Source organism: Cupressus sempervirens, chromosome 1 (assembly GCF_028749045.1).
Source record: "Cupressus sempervirens isolate cs-2001-9-10 chromosome 1, ASM2874904v1, whole genome shotgun sequence".
NCBI classification, from domain to species: domain Eukaryota; kingdom Viridiplantae; phylum Streptophyta; class Pinopsida; order Cupressales; family Cupressaceae; genus Cupressus; species Cupressus sempervirens.
In genome coordinates, this window is record NC_143118.1 from 540,261,145 (window position 1) to 540,275,468 (window position 14,324).

At 35.1% G+C, this 14,324-nt stretch overlaps 1 protein-coding gene across 11 annotated transcripts in view; it reads left to right on the plus strand.

Moving 5' to 3' along the window:
* The first annotated feature begins 276 nt into the window (after window positions 1-276).
* Window positions 277-14,324, plus strand: part of LOC149578593 (Metallo-hydrolase/oxidoreductase superfamily protein) — a 243,528-nt gene continuing 229,480 nt past the window's right edge. For all 11 annotated transcript variants that reach the window (XR_016364586.1, XR_016364585.1, XM_089830048.1 and 8 more), the window contains exons 1-3: window positions 277-411; window positions 492-594; window positions 1,278-1,403. Coding sequence is in view for 9 of the 11 variants with exons in the window: in XM_089830048.1 (XP_089686174.1) it covers window positions 335-411; window positions 492-594; window positions 1,278-1,403 (306 nt within the window). In the remaining 2 variants the exon portion in view is untranslated. The remainder of the gene's footprint in view (window positions 412-491; window positions 595-1,277; window positions 1,404-14,324) is intronic.

Consider the following 14,324-nt stretch of genomic DNA (forward strand, 5'->3'; position numbering starts at 1 on the left):
ATAATCAACTATTACTACATATATTCTCATTTTGAAAATTATAATTAGAAATATCCATGACAAAATCAATAATGATTTGCAGACCCCTATCTATAATATGGTCTTCCCTCCTACTCCATATGTTATATAACCTCCCCGCTTCCCCAATTTAAACTTTGAAGAAAAATCTTTAATTTCATTTTATACGAACATTAGAAGATTAAAGGTAAAAAATAAACTACTCTATTTTTATCCGCGTCCCTACGTATAAAGCTCTCACCGAAGAAGGCGGACAATAAATGTACACGTAAATGCCCGAGATCAAGTGAAAGGGAAGAGCGGTTTGGAATGAGCCATGGCTTTTACGTCTACTGTTGCTCAATCTTCTGTGTTTTATGCACCGACTTTCCATACTAACCAATATTATCGCAGGTCCACATATCCCCCTGTTTAAAGTATTTAGTGCCAATTTGGTTTATGTTGTGTATAATTACGTTGTGTTGTTGATACAGACACACAGGAAGTGTCAGTAGGAAATTGAGGCTTAAGATGAGCGCAGCTTCCAGTGGGGTTACTTCAATTCAAACAAAACCCCTAACGCTTACTTACCTCGAGGTTAGAATTCCTTCTCTTAGCACCCATCTAAACTCATCATGTTTCTTTAACTAAGATAACCAGGCAAAGATAGATGAGGAAGCTTGATTTTACATACTTAAATCTCTAAACAAGCAGACATGTTATGTTTTGGCTTTATTAAAATCTATTTAATTTACTGCATCCAAATGATGCTCTTAATAATAAAGCAGAGCATTTAAGAAATTATCCATCCCAAAATTCAGTAAACAAGTTGCAAAGCAATGCTACCATTTAAGTATGTTGAAATCAGTTAATTAGTTGAGCAGTTGCTCATTTTGCAGTGTTTCACCAACAAAATCTTATAGTAAGAATTGCCTTTTCTCAATTGCATAATTTTAAGTTTAATTTATTGTATCCAGATGATGTTCACAAAAATAAAGCAGAAGAATTTTTCAAAAAACTATCCATCTTAATAGACAATAAACAAGTTATAATGCAATGCTAGCTTTAATTATGTTGAAACTAGTCAATTAGTCGAACAGTTGCTCATTTTGAAGAATCAACTTTTCTTATACTATATCCGCACATAGTTCATAAAAAAAGGTTAGGGTATGTATCTTTCATAGCATATGGAATCATACTTATTTTTGGTGTAATTTGGGCAACACTACGGTGCAGTACAAAAAATTGAAGGCATTAATTGAATGACGGAAATGGTGCAGGCGAATGGCTGGCTGTGGGAAGTAAATGGAGTAAGGATAGTTGTTGATCCCATTCTGATTGGAAACCTTGACTTCGGTGTGCCATGGCTGTTCGATGGTGCTAAAAAGAAACTCAAGAATTTTCGGGTAATAATTCTTTTTGTACTTCTCTACTTGATTTCTAGATGGATATGCTCCATAGTTGAAATATTTTTTCCCCGCAGTTGTTTAATTTACAGGGTCCTTTCAAATGCGATTCAAATACAACAGAACAACCGAACGTACCAAGAATTTGTTTAGTTTAATACAAAAATATATTGGAGAACAGTTTAAAGAATTGAATCAGTTAGTAAATAAATAAGTCGTGCTGTGTAGGGTGGTCCAAGTACTCTTTAAGAAAATGCACATAAAGTGAATGCGATCCACATTTAAGAAATACATCATTTTGTGAAGTATCCCAGAAGACGTTAGATACACCCAAGTGTACCATAGAAATGTTTCCTTAAGTAGATGCACATAAAATGGATGGAATCTACATTTGAGAAATATATGTTATTTTCTAAGTATGCTATTAGATGTTGGATAGACGTATAGTTCATTATGCTTCAGCCTTGTTTTGAACACATAATCTATGGTATAGAGACAGTTGGTGAGATTTGACATAACCGTAGATATTCAGTGTAGACATCAATCCCAGCATCCAAAATATGGGCGTAGGTAGGTTTCCTAATATTTAATTGATGGCTCTGATCGAGTGGGGGCCATGGTTCATTGTAGAAGGTGCTTGCCAATTATATAATTTTTCGAGGGTTGCAAGTGTAAACTCATTGAGGTGTTAACGAGAATTTACCGAGATAAATGAGGGATGAGGATGAGTCCAAGCCATAAGGGGATTTGGGCAGAAAAGTTACACCAAGACATGGCAGCTTAGCTGAGGAGACACCTTTGTTCACATGTCCAAAAGCTTGCAAGTTGTGTGATTATTTCTCACCTCCAAGATAGTAAATATAAATTCTTGAAGTAGTTAGTGATCAATAGATTTTCTTAAAAAGGGAAGAATAAGTTCTTGGATTCCAAAGAGATAACATCTTGGAGGCACTGTAATGTCCCTGTTTTTAGCAGGTTCTTGCAGTTGGCTAGGTTAGTTCACCATTGCAACCCTCATGAGCTGGAAGTAGGATTTGAGGGTCTCAGTTATGTGGTTATAGGCTTTCCAGCAGCCTATAGTGTGTTTTGGCTCTATTTGAGGGACTTACTATTTATAGTAAGTCAAACTGTTGGTTCCGATGAGTTGAGTTGGGTTAGAGGAGTTGTCTCTTAGTTTTTATTTCGGGCTTCCAGTTTGGGCTCCAAGAATCTTGGAGGGAGCGTCTATTTATGGTAAATCACCCTGTCAGGTTCATTAATCATCTTTCATCATCAGGATCACTTTGGTGTTGTCAGATTTTGATTCTGATGCCTCTTCAATTGTTTTCGCAAGCTGGGTGATTTATTATTATTATTCATCTAAATACGTTGAGGTTGCTATTTTTGTTAGTGTTGTTGGTTGGTCACCTCAATATCATAGCTCGTTGGAACCGAGACAAAAAGTTTTAAATTGTGGGAACAAGAAATAGTGGCCTTGCGTGTCAAAATATTAAGTTATGGTGGAAAAGGTTATTTTTGGAGTCAAAAGCGATCAATAAATCATATTAATGACACTTTAGTATATTTTAATGTTGTGTAGAGAAAACTTCTTAAGTGGAGTTCTTTTGGGAAACTAGTGCCATTTGGAGATTATAAATATGAGGACATTTTGACGAGGAAAGCATCCAATTATTTGTTTATCTCTTTGCTTGTTGTCTTTGTGACATTTCCTGAAGTTCTGATTTTATATGCCCTTGCTGAAGTATAAGGGTTTGTATATGAGAAGCGCTTGGTAATTCACAGTTGAGGTATTATGAATGAATTCTGAGAGTTGTTATAGTCTGAATTGTGTTGTCTTCCTTATGTTTTGACTGTAGCTGGGAGACATTGTTGTGTGGGAACTTAATTGCATTTCAGCCTGCGAATTGGGAAGGGTTTGTGGCATTATTACCTAAGTTGAGCTAGTTCTTGCGTGGATATTAATTTGTGCAAAATTTCAGTCATTCCTTGATCCAGGCATGAGCTAATTGGAGCTGTTGTGATCAAAGTACACTTGTGTGGGGGGGTTTGGAGACGCCTATGCATATTGTGGAGGCTGCCATTAATTTCTAGAACAGCAATTGGCTTGTTTATAATCTGCGAACACCTCTATACAGCCTGCTGTTATAAATCTAGAGGCCTACAATTGTTTTCTGGTGGCCTGGTTCAATTTCTAGTGGTTTGCGTTTAGGTTGCTAGTGAAGGAAAATCCACCATTATGCCGAATTTAGGTTCTTTATCAATTAATGTAATTTTAAATACATGATTTGAGCAATTTAATTGCAGCATCAAGCTTTTGTTAAAAATAGATCAATTCAGTATTTGTCATAAAATTATAACAGAGTTATGCGCCAAGTGTTTGACGAAATGTCAAACCGTCAATTTGTAAAGAAAATTGATGTTTGTTTATCCTATAAGCAGACAGGGTTATTACAATGGTATCGGAACGGTTTCCTGTCAACCTGCAGGAATTGGGCTCAGTTTTTATTTTGTTCAATGCTGACTTTGAAGATTTTCAGATCTGATTTCTAGAGTGACCAACACTTTATTTTCTCCAACTATTGACAGACATAGGACTGACAATTCTAGAAGTTAGTGGAGTAATGAGGAAGTTAGTGTAAAAATGAATGCCTTGCAGGAGAGTTTGGAGAAATTGAAGCTTCATTAATAAAGGTTGGCGGATAGCTTGTCGGATCCTGCGACAATTGAGAGGGCAGCGAGGTATATGGTTTCTGCCTTTAGAAGGCTGACATCAAGGTTGCAGGGAAGGAAGCTTGAGTTTTCCCTGATAGGTGTCCATGATGCTGATGTACCTATATTTAGTACGATACTTGCTAGCCCCATCCGCAGTGTTGATGATGAACTCATTTCACAGAGATTAGTACCCTTGGTGGATAGCGGCATTGAGCTTTAGTAGGTTGAGGCCCCCAGAGTTGTTGCAGCTAGTGTAGAGATAGTTGATGCAGTTATTACTACTGACACTATTGGCTCTCTCGAGTAGGGGATTATTATTGGAGATTTGTATGTGAGCTATCATAGTGTTACTCTAGTACAAGAGGCAACTGCTTACTCAAGTGGGACCAATGCATATATGGAGTCAATGATGTTGGTGATTTGTATGCTACAGTGGAGTCGGTAGATGTGGGTTCATGCTTTCGTGTTATTGATTCACAACTTGACGTTGAGTCATATGTGCAGTATCAGGTGTCAGCAGTTAAGGCTTTATTAGGAGATATGGATGCAAATAGTCATGTGCAGTATCAGGTGTTAGCAGTTAAGGCTTTATTAGGAGATATGGATGTAGATAGTATGGACACATTTGATGATGCTTGTTGGGTGGATATTTTGCAACCGACAGTTTTGGGTAAAAATTCAGTCGCAAAATAGGATGACCAGCGACAGCGTGTGAGACAGTCTTTCCTACCTTAAAGGGAAGGCTCCCCCTTTTCACTGTTCCTTGGATCAACTCAAGGTAAGCAAGAAATTGAGAGATTTATAAACTGGGTGTTACTATTATCCTTTCTTCTTAACTTTCAAGAAAGGATCCACTTATTCGTAAGACGAATAATGGGCAAGTTGAATCTCTAATTACACTTCTATCACGAGTTGGAAATAGTGATACCGATAGATTTTCACTAACTCAAAGGCTAGCCAAAACGTACCAATTTGGCTCTAAGTCCTGTTGTACTTCTATGTGGTAAAATCTTTACAATTAGGGCACAAAGACTCCTAAAAGTAACAACAATCTAACTATTTTGCAAATTAAGACGAACACCCAAGCTACAGACAAAGCTAATAGCTATGATTTTCACAATTGTTCTTGGTCAAAGCTCGGGATTCAATTGTTTCTTAACTCTTTTCTATCAATCACAAGATACAATATCAATGACAAAAGATAGTACGAATCAAAGGTAACTTGAATGAATTATAGAGAAAGCTTACAATTCACACAAATAACAATCTCACTTAATCAAAGTTAAGTCTCAAATGCTCCTTTGTATTCATTTTCTCTCAAAATAGTGCTACACAAACAAAGTTCTGCTGGCACAATTTCTCCAGAGCCCTCTTGCATAAAGATAATGATGATTTTACAATGAGGGGGGCACTCGTTTATATAGGCAAAGAAGTTGAGAAAAAGGGGGAGGAAAAAGTGGGAGCAACTCAACCAACTTTGACCAAGTCTAACTACAGAAAATAAAGGGTTATATGCAACTGCATGTGCAACTCACATTACATCGTTTTACATACATGTAACTCGCATTACATATAATTACACTTTTTCATGTAATGCATCTTCTCCAACTACAAACATGAAAGAAGAAGAAAGAAGACGGAAAAGAAAAGAACAATTTTGAAAGGTCTTGTACTTGATGATGCAATCCTAGATGATAACAAGATTGGGAGTTCTTGTACCTTGTACTGCTGCATTCACATTGATAACCATAGTGTTGCGTCTTTTGACAACCTCTAGCTCTCTTTGATGAATTGTCCATTATCATGTGGAAACATGATGTGATCCATCTTTTTTCGCTCAAGTTGTTGTGAATTCTCCTTTATAGATTAGCACAAACTGGAGTCTTTGACACTTTGAAAACTTTCTTGATGATGTTTGGATGTACACTCGAAACAACTTTCTATCAGCACCTTTAATTCCCTTTTTATTTTTTTTTGAAGTGCTTGGCGCATGGGAATACGTGTAAATGGTTTTCAAAAAGTGACTTGGGCTTTCAAGATCTCACTGCACGGAAAATGGATTACATGTAAATGCAACATGTAACAGAAGGTGGAGGGTGAAATGAGATGCAAGTGTGAGTGAAAGATACGCTTTACATGCATATGCGGATGAAGGTTAAGATGGAAAGCATGGAAAGATACGAAAACATGTATTTGCTCATGGAGGTGTGAATGCATATGGAAAGGAGAAAATGACATCTTTTTGACTTTTCAAAAAGTGACTTTTAGTCAAAATTGGACTTTTTAGATGCAATTACACGTAAGACATTTCGTGTAATCGTGTCGTGCGAATTAAAGCAAAAAATGAGATTGATGAAAACGAAAGTGGAAAATGGGATTACATGCATGTGTGAATGGTGAATGAGGTGAAAAACATGTAATCACATTTGTTGGATGAGATGTGAGGTGTAATGACATGGAAATGGAATGTGAAAAATGATAACGCTTTCGCATGTAATGAAGGAAAAATAAGTTTTTGGGAAAAAACTTGCAACTTCTCCAAATGGAGAAAAATCGACAAACAAAAACACAAAACCAAAAAAAAAGAAAAACAACATATTTTTGAAAACAACTCAAAACATGCCAAGATGCAATGCACTCCAAAGATGAAATTCGAATTTGGAACTTGGGGAAGAACCAAAAACATCAAAATGAAGGGGAAATTCATATTTAAAGGAAAAATGCACATTCTAAGGCAAAGATTCTTACAAATAGCATCCATTCAACGATTTCATGCATAAAATTAACAAAGATAAGTATGAATTAAAATGCATGAAAGAAAAGGTCTACTTACATGAAGATTAAGTGCCAAAAATGAAGGAGAAAGAGCTAAAATAACAAGTTTTATAGTCTTAAGACCAATTCTCCCTTAAATCCGGATTTTCAAACAACCTTTTGACTTTTTCGGCACTTGCATGTAATGGACATTCAATAGTCGGATTTGACATGAAAGTGCCAAATAAATGGTCTCCAAAAACAATATCGTGCATTTAAAACTCAAAAAACAATCCCTTTGGATCAAATGTATGGGTTGAAAATGCAATTTTTTGAGTTTTTTGAACAAAAGCATGACTTTTTAGTTCAAAAATTTGGGCCGTTTTTGCAAAAACGTGGCAAAAAACTGCATGTTTTTGAGTCATTTTTGACTTGTGAATGCAAAAACGACTTCCCCAAATGGATATACATGGATCCAAATGCAAAAAAGTTGCTTTAAAACACATAGAAGTGGATTAAAACCCCAATTTTTCGGGCATTCTAAGCAAAAACGATTTGGTTTTTTAACACCAAAATAATGATCACAATGTAATGGAATCAGCAAATAAGGTCAAAACGATTTGATTCCAAACAAAAACATGTTCCAAATTTGAAGATTTATGGAGTTTTTGTGCAAAATTGTGCCTTAGCTTGGGAGTTTTGAACACATTTTTAGGTGCAATAAACTGATTTTTGATGAGGGCAAAATGATCACCTCTCCAAAACATTTTGAATGCAACTAATTTCATCCAAATCCATGGAGAAAATCATAAGTTATGATCAAAACAGGAGGTTTTTGGAGCAAGAACATGTTTACTTCACATAATAGGACATTTTTATGTTCATTACATATTTTAAAACATGTTGGAAGGCAAAAGATGACCTTTTAGAGTCCATTACATGTTTTAAAAAATATCTTGAGACATAATCTCACTTTTTGAGACTCACTGCATATTTTAAAATGTGTAAGACTCTAAAATCTCACTTTTTGGAGTCACATATTTTAAAATGTCTCACCTTTTTGATGCACAAGAATAAAAGCTCAAATTTTCATGTCATTGCATCAAAAAGGTCCACTTTTACAAGCATTTGATGTAATGGCATGAAAAAGGTCTTCAAGATGAGTTTTTATATGCATTAGCATGAAAAGTTTCCACTTTTCATAATTTTTTTATATGCATATGCACATAAAATGTCCACTTTTAGACTTTTAAGTTATGCATTTCACTTATTTTTATAAAAATGTCAACAATATGGGTCAAAAATAACATTTATGCATCATATTAATCAATATAATACAGAATTATTATATTAAAGTGACATTTATATAAGTATTTGATTTAAAAATCAAAAATTTAAAAAGTAACTATATAGTTCTATAGTCACTTTAAGTGAAAAATTAAAAAGTAACTCAACTTAAAATTATAACATAAAGTGCACTATAGTCACTTTAAGTTATAAATTTAAAAGATAAAGTAACTTAAAAACATAACAAAAAGTGAGTAAAATATTATATTTTTTAAAAAGTGAATGTCAAAATGAAAATATAACATCATTTTTTAAAATCGTGATGTTGCACCTAAAATGTCCACTTTTGAGGCACTAAAATGACCATATTTCTTGACTGACAACTCCGATTGACCTCTAGGTTAGACCGAATCGAAGGGGAAAACGAAAGGCATAACATGAACAAATTCAAATGACCAAAAACAAGCAAACACAAACTCAAAAGCAAAGAACGGACTGTGAAGGCTTCAAAAATCAAGCAAAGGCTCGACAAAAAGCAAAACAAAAAAGGCTTGACGAAGGCCTTCAATAAAAAGATTCATTGTATCAATTGGTACTGATTGGTTGATCAATACTAACCAATTAAATAATGAAATAAACTGAGAGAAATGCGAAATTAATTTGAAAAAGTTTCATATTGTTATCTACATTTTGTGGTGACAAAATGCAGGACAATAGCGGGCTCTGTCTGGGGAATGTTACTCGTTAATTCTTGAAAACAAAGAGTGACATAGAATCCAGTTCTCTAAGTGCCTTTATCCACTCCATTGGGCTATAGAGTTAGGCGACCAAAAATAAAAAGAAATTTGAAGCGACTAAAGCACAGCAAATCTAATAAAACAAAAATGTGCAAGTGCACTTATTGAAAACAAAAGAAAACCTACCTAATTAAAACTAGCCTAAAATGCAAATTTTAAATGAAAGCATTTACGGGTTCAACAAAATAGATACTTTTTTTCAGTAGCTTGCATGTTCATATGCAACTTCATATTGATGAAACACGAACAACTTGAGCAATGATGTCAAGGCCTGATGTAACACCTCCTGGAAGAGATGGAAGAATTCACCCTTTTGAGATGAATCATATGTACTGCTGCTCCAAGAAAATTTCATGAATTAAAATTGCTCCTCCATAAATGAAAATTCTTCTTTGACATCTTCTTTGATAGTATGTTCATATTCATGTACATGTGGAATCTCTAACTTTCTATTAGCCTCCAACCAAGCAAGATGTTGGATTGGACATCCCCTTGATCGAACAAATTCTGAATTTTTCTTGCCAACTGCAATTTTTTTGATTGGTTCATCAATCACCACTACCTTAAGATGCTCAAGAGAACCTTGCTCATGTGATTTCAGTGATGACATGATTGTACTGCCTGCCTCAACATGCTACTCACAAACTTGACTTGGGAAAGTCTTTACTATTTATGAGAAATTCTTTTTCAAGCTCCGGGTTAGAACATTTATGCAAAGTGTTTCCAAGTTCATGACCTTGAGACACAAACATATTATTTTCAGCTTGATTCGAACTTGCTTGCATGTCAACTTTAATGACATAACCATCTTGAACCTTGGAAGAAATTTTTTCCTTAATCTTTTCATCATGGGCATTCTGAGACTGCATACACCAGATATGAGAGTCACCAACTATGTCTTCTTCCTTTTCTTGGAAGAGAATAGCAAGATCACTAGCTTCAGATATAGGGTGCATCACTGTTGTCTTTGCTAATGGTGCTTTAATTGCAAGCTTCTTAAATGGTGAAGCTAACTTTTGTTGATTCCCAACAAGAGAACTATGAGGAATAACTGGAAGAGGTCTCCTTGGTATATCTTCATGAGGAACAAAGAACATGCCTTGAGCTATTTTCTTTTTGAGGGCAAGTATCTCATTTGCTAATCTCTGCACCGTAGGATCTACCCTTATACCGGACGAAGGTGAATTAGAAGAATAATAACTTTCTTCAAACTCGCTAAAATTCTTATCTTCCTAGCAAGAATAAGATCATCTTCAATTTCAATTGCCAATGTCTGTGCAGCTGCAAGAGTAATCGGGGTTTCTCTCCTTAATAGAAAACTGACTTCAGGAATTTGAGCATTGACAAAGAAACACTTCAAATTGGCAGTTGTAGGTTGAGCAGCAACTGGAATTCTTCGTGTCAATTTGTTGAAATGAGCAACAAATTCACGCATAGGCACATGAGAAAACTTTTTCAGTTGAGCAAGTTGGGCCAATAATGCACAGGCATCTTCAGGAGGCCCGAACCTTTCTTCAATCTTGGCTATGAGGGTAGCCCAATTTGTGATAGTACGTGATGGTAAATGGTAAAACCAATCAGCAGCCACACCTTGTAGAGTTTCCACGAACAGCCTAACAGACACGTCCTTGTATTCAATAGCATGAACACCGCATGCAATGTAGAAAGAAGCAATATGCTCATCAGGATGTTGTTCATCATCACCAAAGCACTTGGGAAAGTTCTTTCATGAGCCATTAGGAAGATCATGTAGAGGTGGAGCTAGATTCAACGGTCCAAAAGCATTTCTCCAAGGACCTTGTGCCATTTACATGTCCTTGGTAAATGTATGAAAGAATTTCAATAAATATTATTACAATGAAAAAGGATACGGGTATGCTCCAAATGAAAGCATGAGGCTCTCAAATGCGCGTCATATCCTCAGTAGAGTCGCCAAAAAACTATTGGGTGGATATTTTGCAACCGACAGTTTTGGGTAAAAATTCAGTCGCAAAATAGGATGACCAGCCACAGCGTGTGAGACAGGGTCTCTCCTACCTTAAAGGGAAGGCTCCACCTTCTCACTGTTCCTTGGATCAACTCAAGGTAAGCAAGAAATTGAGAGATTTATAAACTGGGTGTTACTATTATCCTTTCTTCTTAACTTTCAAGAAAGGATCCACTTATTCGTAAGGCGAATAATGGGCAAGGTGAATCTCTAATTACACTTCTATTACGAGTTGGAAACAGTGATATCGATAGATTTTAACTAACTCAAAGGCTAGCCAAAACGTACCAGTTTGGCTCTAAGTCCTATTGTACTTCTATGTGGTAAAATCTTTACAATTAGGGCACAAAGACTCCTAAAAGTAACAACAATCTAACTATTTTGCAAATTAAGACGAACACCCAAGCTACAGACAAAGCTAATAGCTATGGATTTTCACAATTGTTCCTGGTCAAAGCTCGAGATTCAATTGTTTCTTAACTCTTTTCTATCAATCATAAGATACAATATCAATGACAAAAGATAGTACGAATCAAAGGTAACTTGAATGAATTATAGAGAAAGCTTACAATTCACACAAATAACAATCTCACTTAATCAAAGTTAAGTCTCAAATGCTCCTTTGGATTCACTTTCTCTCAAAATAGTGCTACACAAACAAAGTTTTGCTGGCACAATTTCTCCAGAGCTCTCTTGCATAAAGATAATGATAATTTTACAATGAGGGGGGCACTCGTTTATATAGGCAAAGAAGTTGAGAAAAAGGGGGAGGAAAAAGTGGGAGCAACTCAACCAACTTTGACCAAGTCTAACTACAGAAAATAAAAGGTTACATGCAATTGCACGTGCAACTCGCATTACATCATTTTACATACATGTAACTCGCATTACATGTAATTACACTTTTTTATGTAATGCATCTTCTCCAACTACAAACATGAAAGAAGAAGAAAGAAGACGAAAGAGAAGAACAATTCTGAAAGGCCTTGTACTTGACGATGCAATCCTAGATGATAATAGAATTGGGAGTTCCTATACCTTGTACTGTTGCATTTATGTTGATAACCATAGTGTTGTGTCTTTTGACAACCTCTAGCTCTCTTTGATGAATTGTCCATTATCATGTGGAAACTTGATGTGATCCATCTTTTCTCGCTCAAGTTGTTGTGAATTCTCCTTTGTAGATTAGTACAAACTGGAGTCTTTGACACTTTGAAAACCTTCTTGACGATGTTCGGATGTACACTCGAAACAACTTTCCATCAACACTTTTAACTCCCTTTTTTTTCTAAAGTAAAGTGCTTGGTGCATGGGAATGCGTGTAAATGGAGATTGCCGATTTTCAAAAAGTGATTTGGGCTTTCAAGATGTCACTGCACGAAAAATGGATTACATGTAAATGCAACATGTAACAGAAGGTGGAGGGTGAAATGAGATGCAAGTGTGAGTGAAAGATACGCTTTACATGCATATGCGGATGAAGGTTAAGATGGAAAGCATGGAAAGATACAGAAACATGTATTTGCTCATGGAGGTGTGAATGCATATGGAGAGGAGAAAATGACATCTTTTTGACTTTTTAAAAAGTGACTTTTAGTCAAAATTGGACCTTTTAGATGCAATTACACGTAAGACATTTCGTGTAATCGTGTTGTGCGAATGAAAGCGAAAAATGAGATGGATGAAAACAAAAGTGGAAAATGGGATTACATGCATTTGTGAATGGCAAATGAGGTGAAAAACATGTAATCACATTTGTCAGATGAGATGTGAGGTGTAATGACATGAAAATGGAATGTGAAAAATGCTTTCGCATGTAATGAAAGAAAAACAAGTTTTTGGGAAAAAACTTGCAACTTCTCCAAATGGAGAAAAATCGGCAAACAAAAACACAAAACCAAAACAAAAGAAAAACAACATACCTTTGAAAACAACTCAAAACATGCCAAGATGCAATGCACTTCAAAGATGAAATTCAAATTTGGAACTTGGGGAAGAACCAAAAACATCAAAATGAAGGAGAAATTCATATTTAAAGGAAAAATGCACATTCTAAGACAAAGATTCTTACAAATGGCATCCATCCAACGATTTCATGCATAAAATCAGCAAAGATAAGTATGAATTAAAATGCATGAAAGAAGAGGTCCACTTACATGAAGATTAAGTGCCAAAAATGAAGGAGAAAGAGCTAAAATAGCAAGTTTTATAGTCTTAAGACCAATTCTCTCTTAAATCCGAATTTTTAAACAACCTTTTGACTTTTTCCACACTTGCATGTAATGGACATTCAATGGTCGGATTTGACATGAAAGTGCCAAATAAATGGTCTCCAAAAACTATATCATGCATTTAAAACTCAAAAAACAATCCCTTTGGATCAAATGTATGGGTTGAAAATGTAATTTTTTGAGTTTTTTGAACAAAAACATGACTTTTTAATTAAAAAATCTGGACCATGTTTGCAAATACGTAGCAAAAAACTGCATGTTTTTGAGTCTTTTTGACCTGTGAATGCAAAAACGACTTCCCCAAATCGATATACATGGATCCAAATGCAAAAAAGTTGCTTTAAAACACATAGAAGTGGATTAAAACCCCAATTTTTTGGGCATTCTAAGCAAAAACGATTTGGTGTTTTAACACCAAAATAATGATCACAATGTAATGGAATCAACAAATAAGGTCAAAACGATTTGATTCCAAATAAAAACATGTTCCAAATTTGAAGATTTATGGAGTTTTTGTGCAAAATTTTGCCCTAGCTTGGGAGTTTTGAACACATTTTTGGGTGCAATAAATTGATTTTTGATGAGGGCAAAATGATCACCTCTCCAAAACGTTATGAATGCAACTGATTTCATCCAAATCCACGGAGAAAATCAAAAGTTATGATCAAAATAGGAGGTTTTTGGAGCAGGAACATGTTTACTTCACATAATAGGACATTTTTATCTTCATTACATATTTTAAAACATGTTGGAAGGCAAAAGAGGACCTTTTAGAGTCCATTACATGTTTTAAAAAATGTCTTGAGACATAATCTCACTTTTTGAGACTCATTGCATATTTTAAAATGTGTAAGACTCTAAAATCTCACTTTTTGGAGTCACTTACATATTTTAAAATGTCTCACCTTTTTATGCACAAGCATAAAAGCTCAAATTTTCATGTCATTGCATCAAAAAGGTCCACTTTTACAAGCATTTGATGTAATGGCATGAAAAAGGTCTTCAAAATGAGTTTTTATATGCATTAGCATGAAAAGTTTCCACTTTTCATAGTTTTTTACATGCATATGCACATAAAATGTCCACTTTTAGGCTTTTAAGTTATGCATTTCATTTATTTTTTATAAAAATGTCAACAATATGGGTCAAAAAT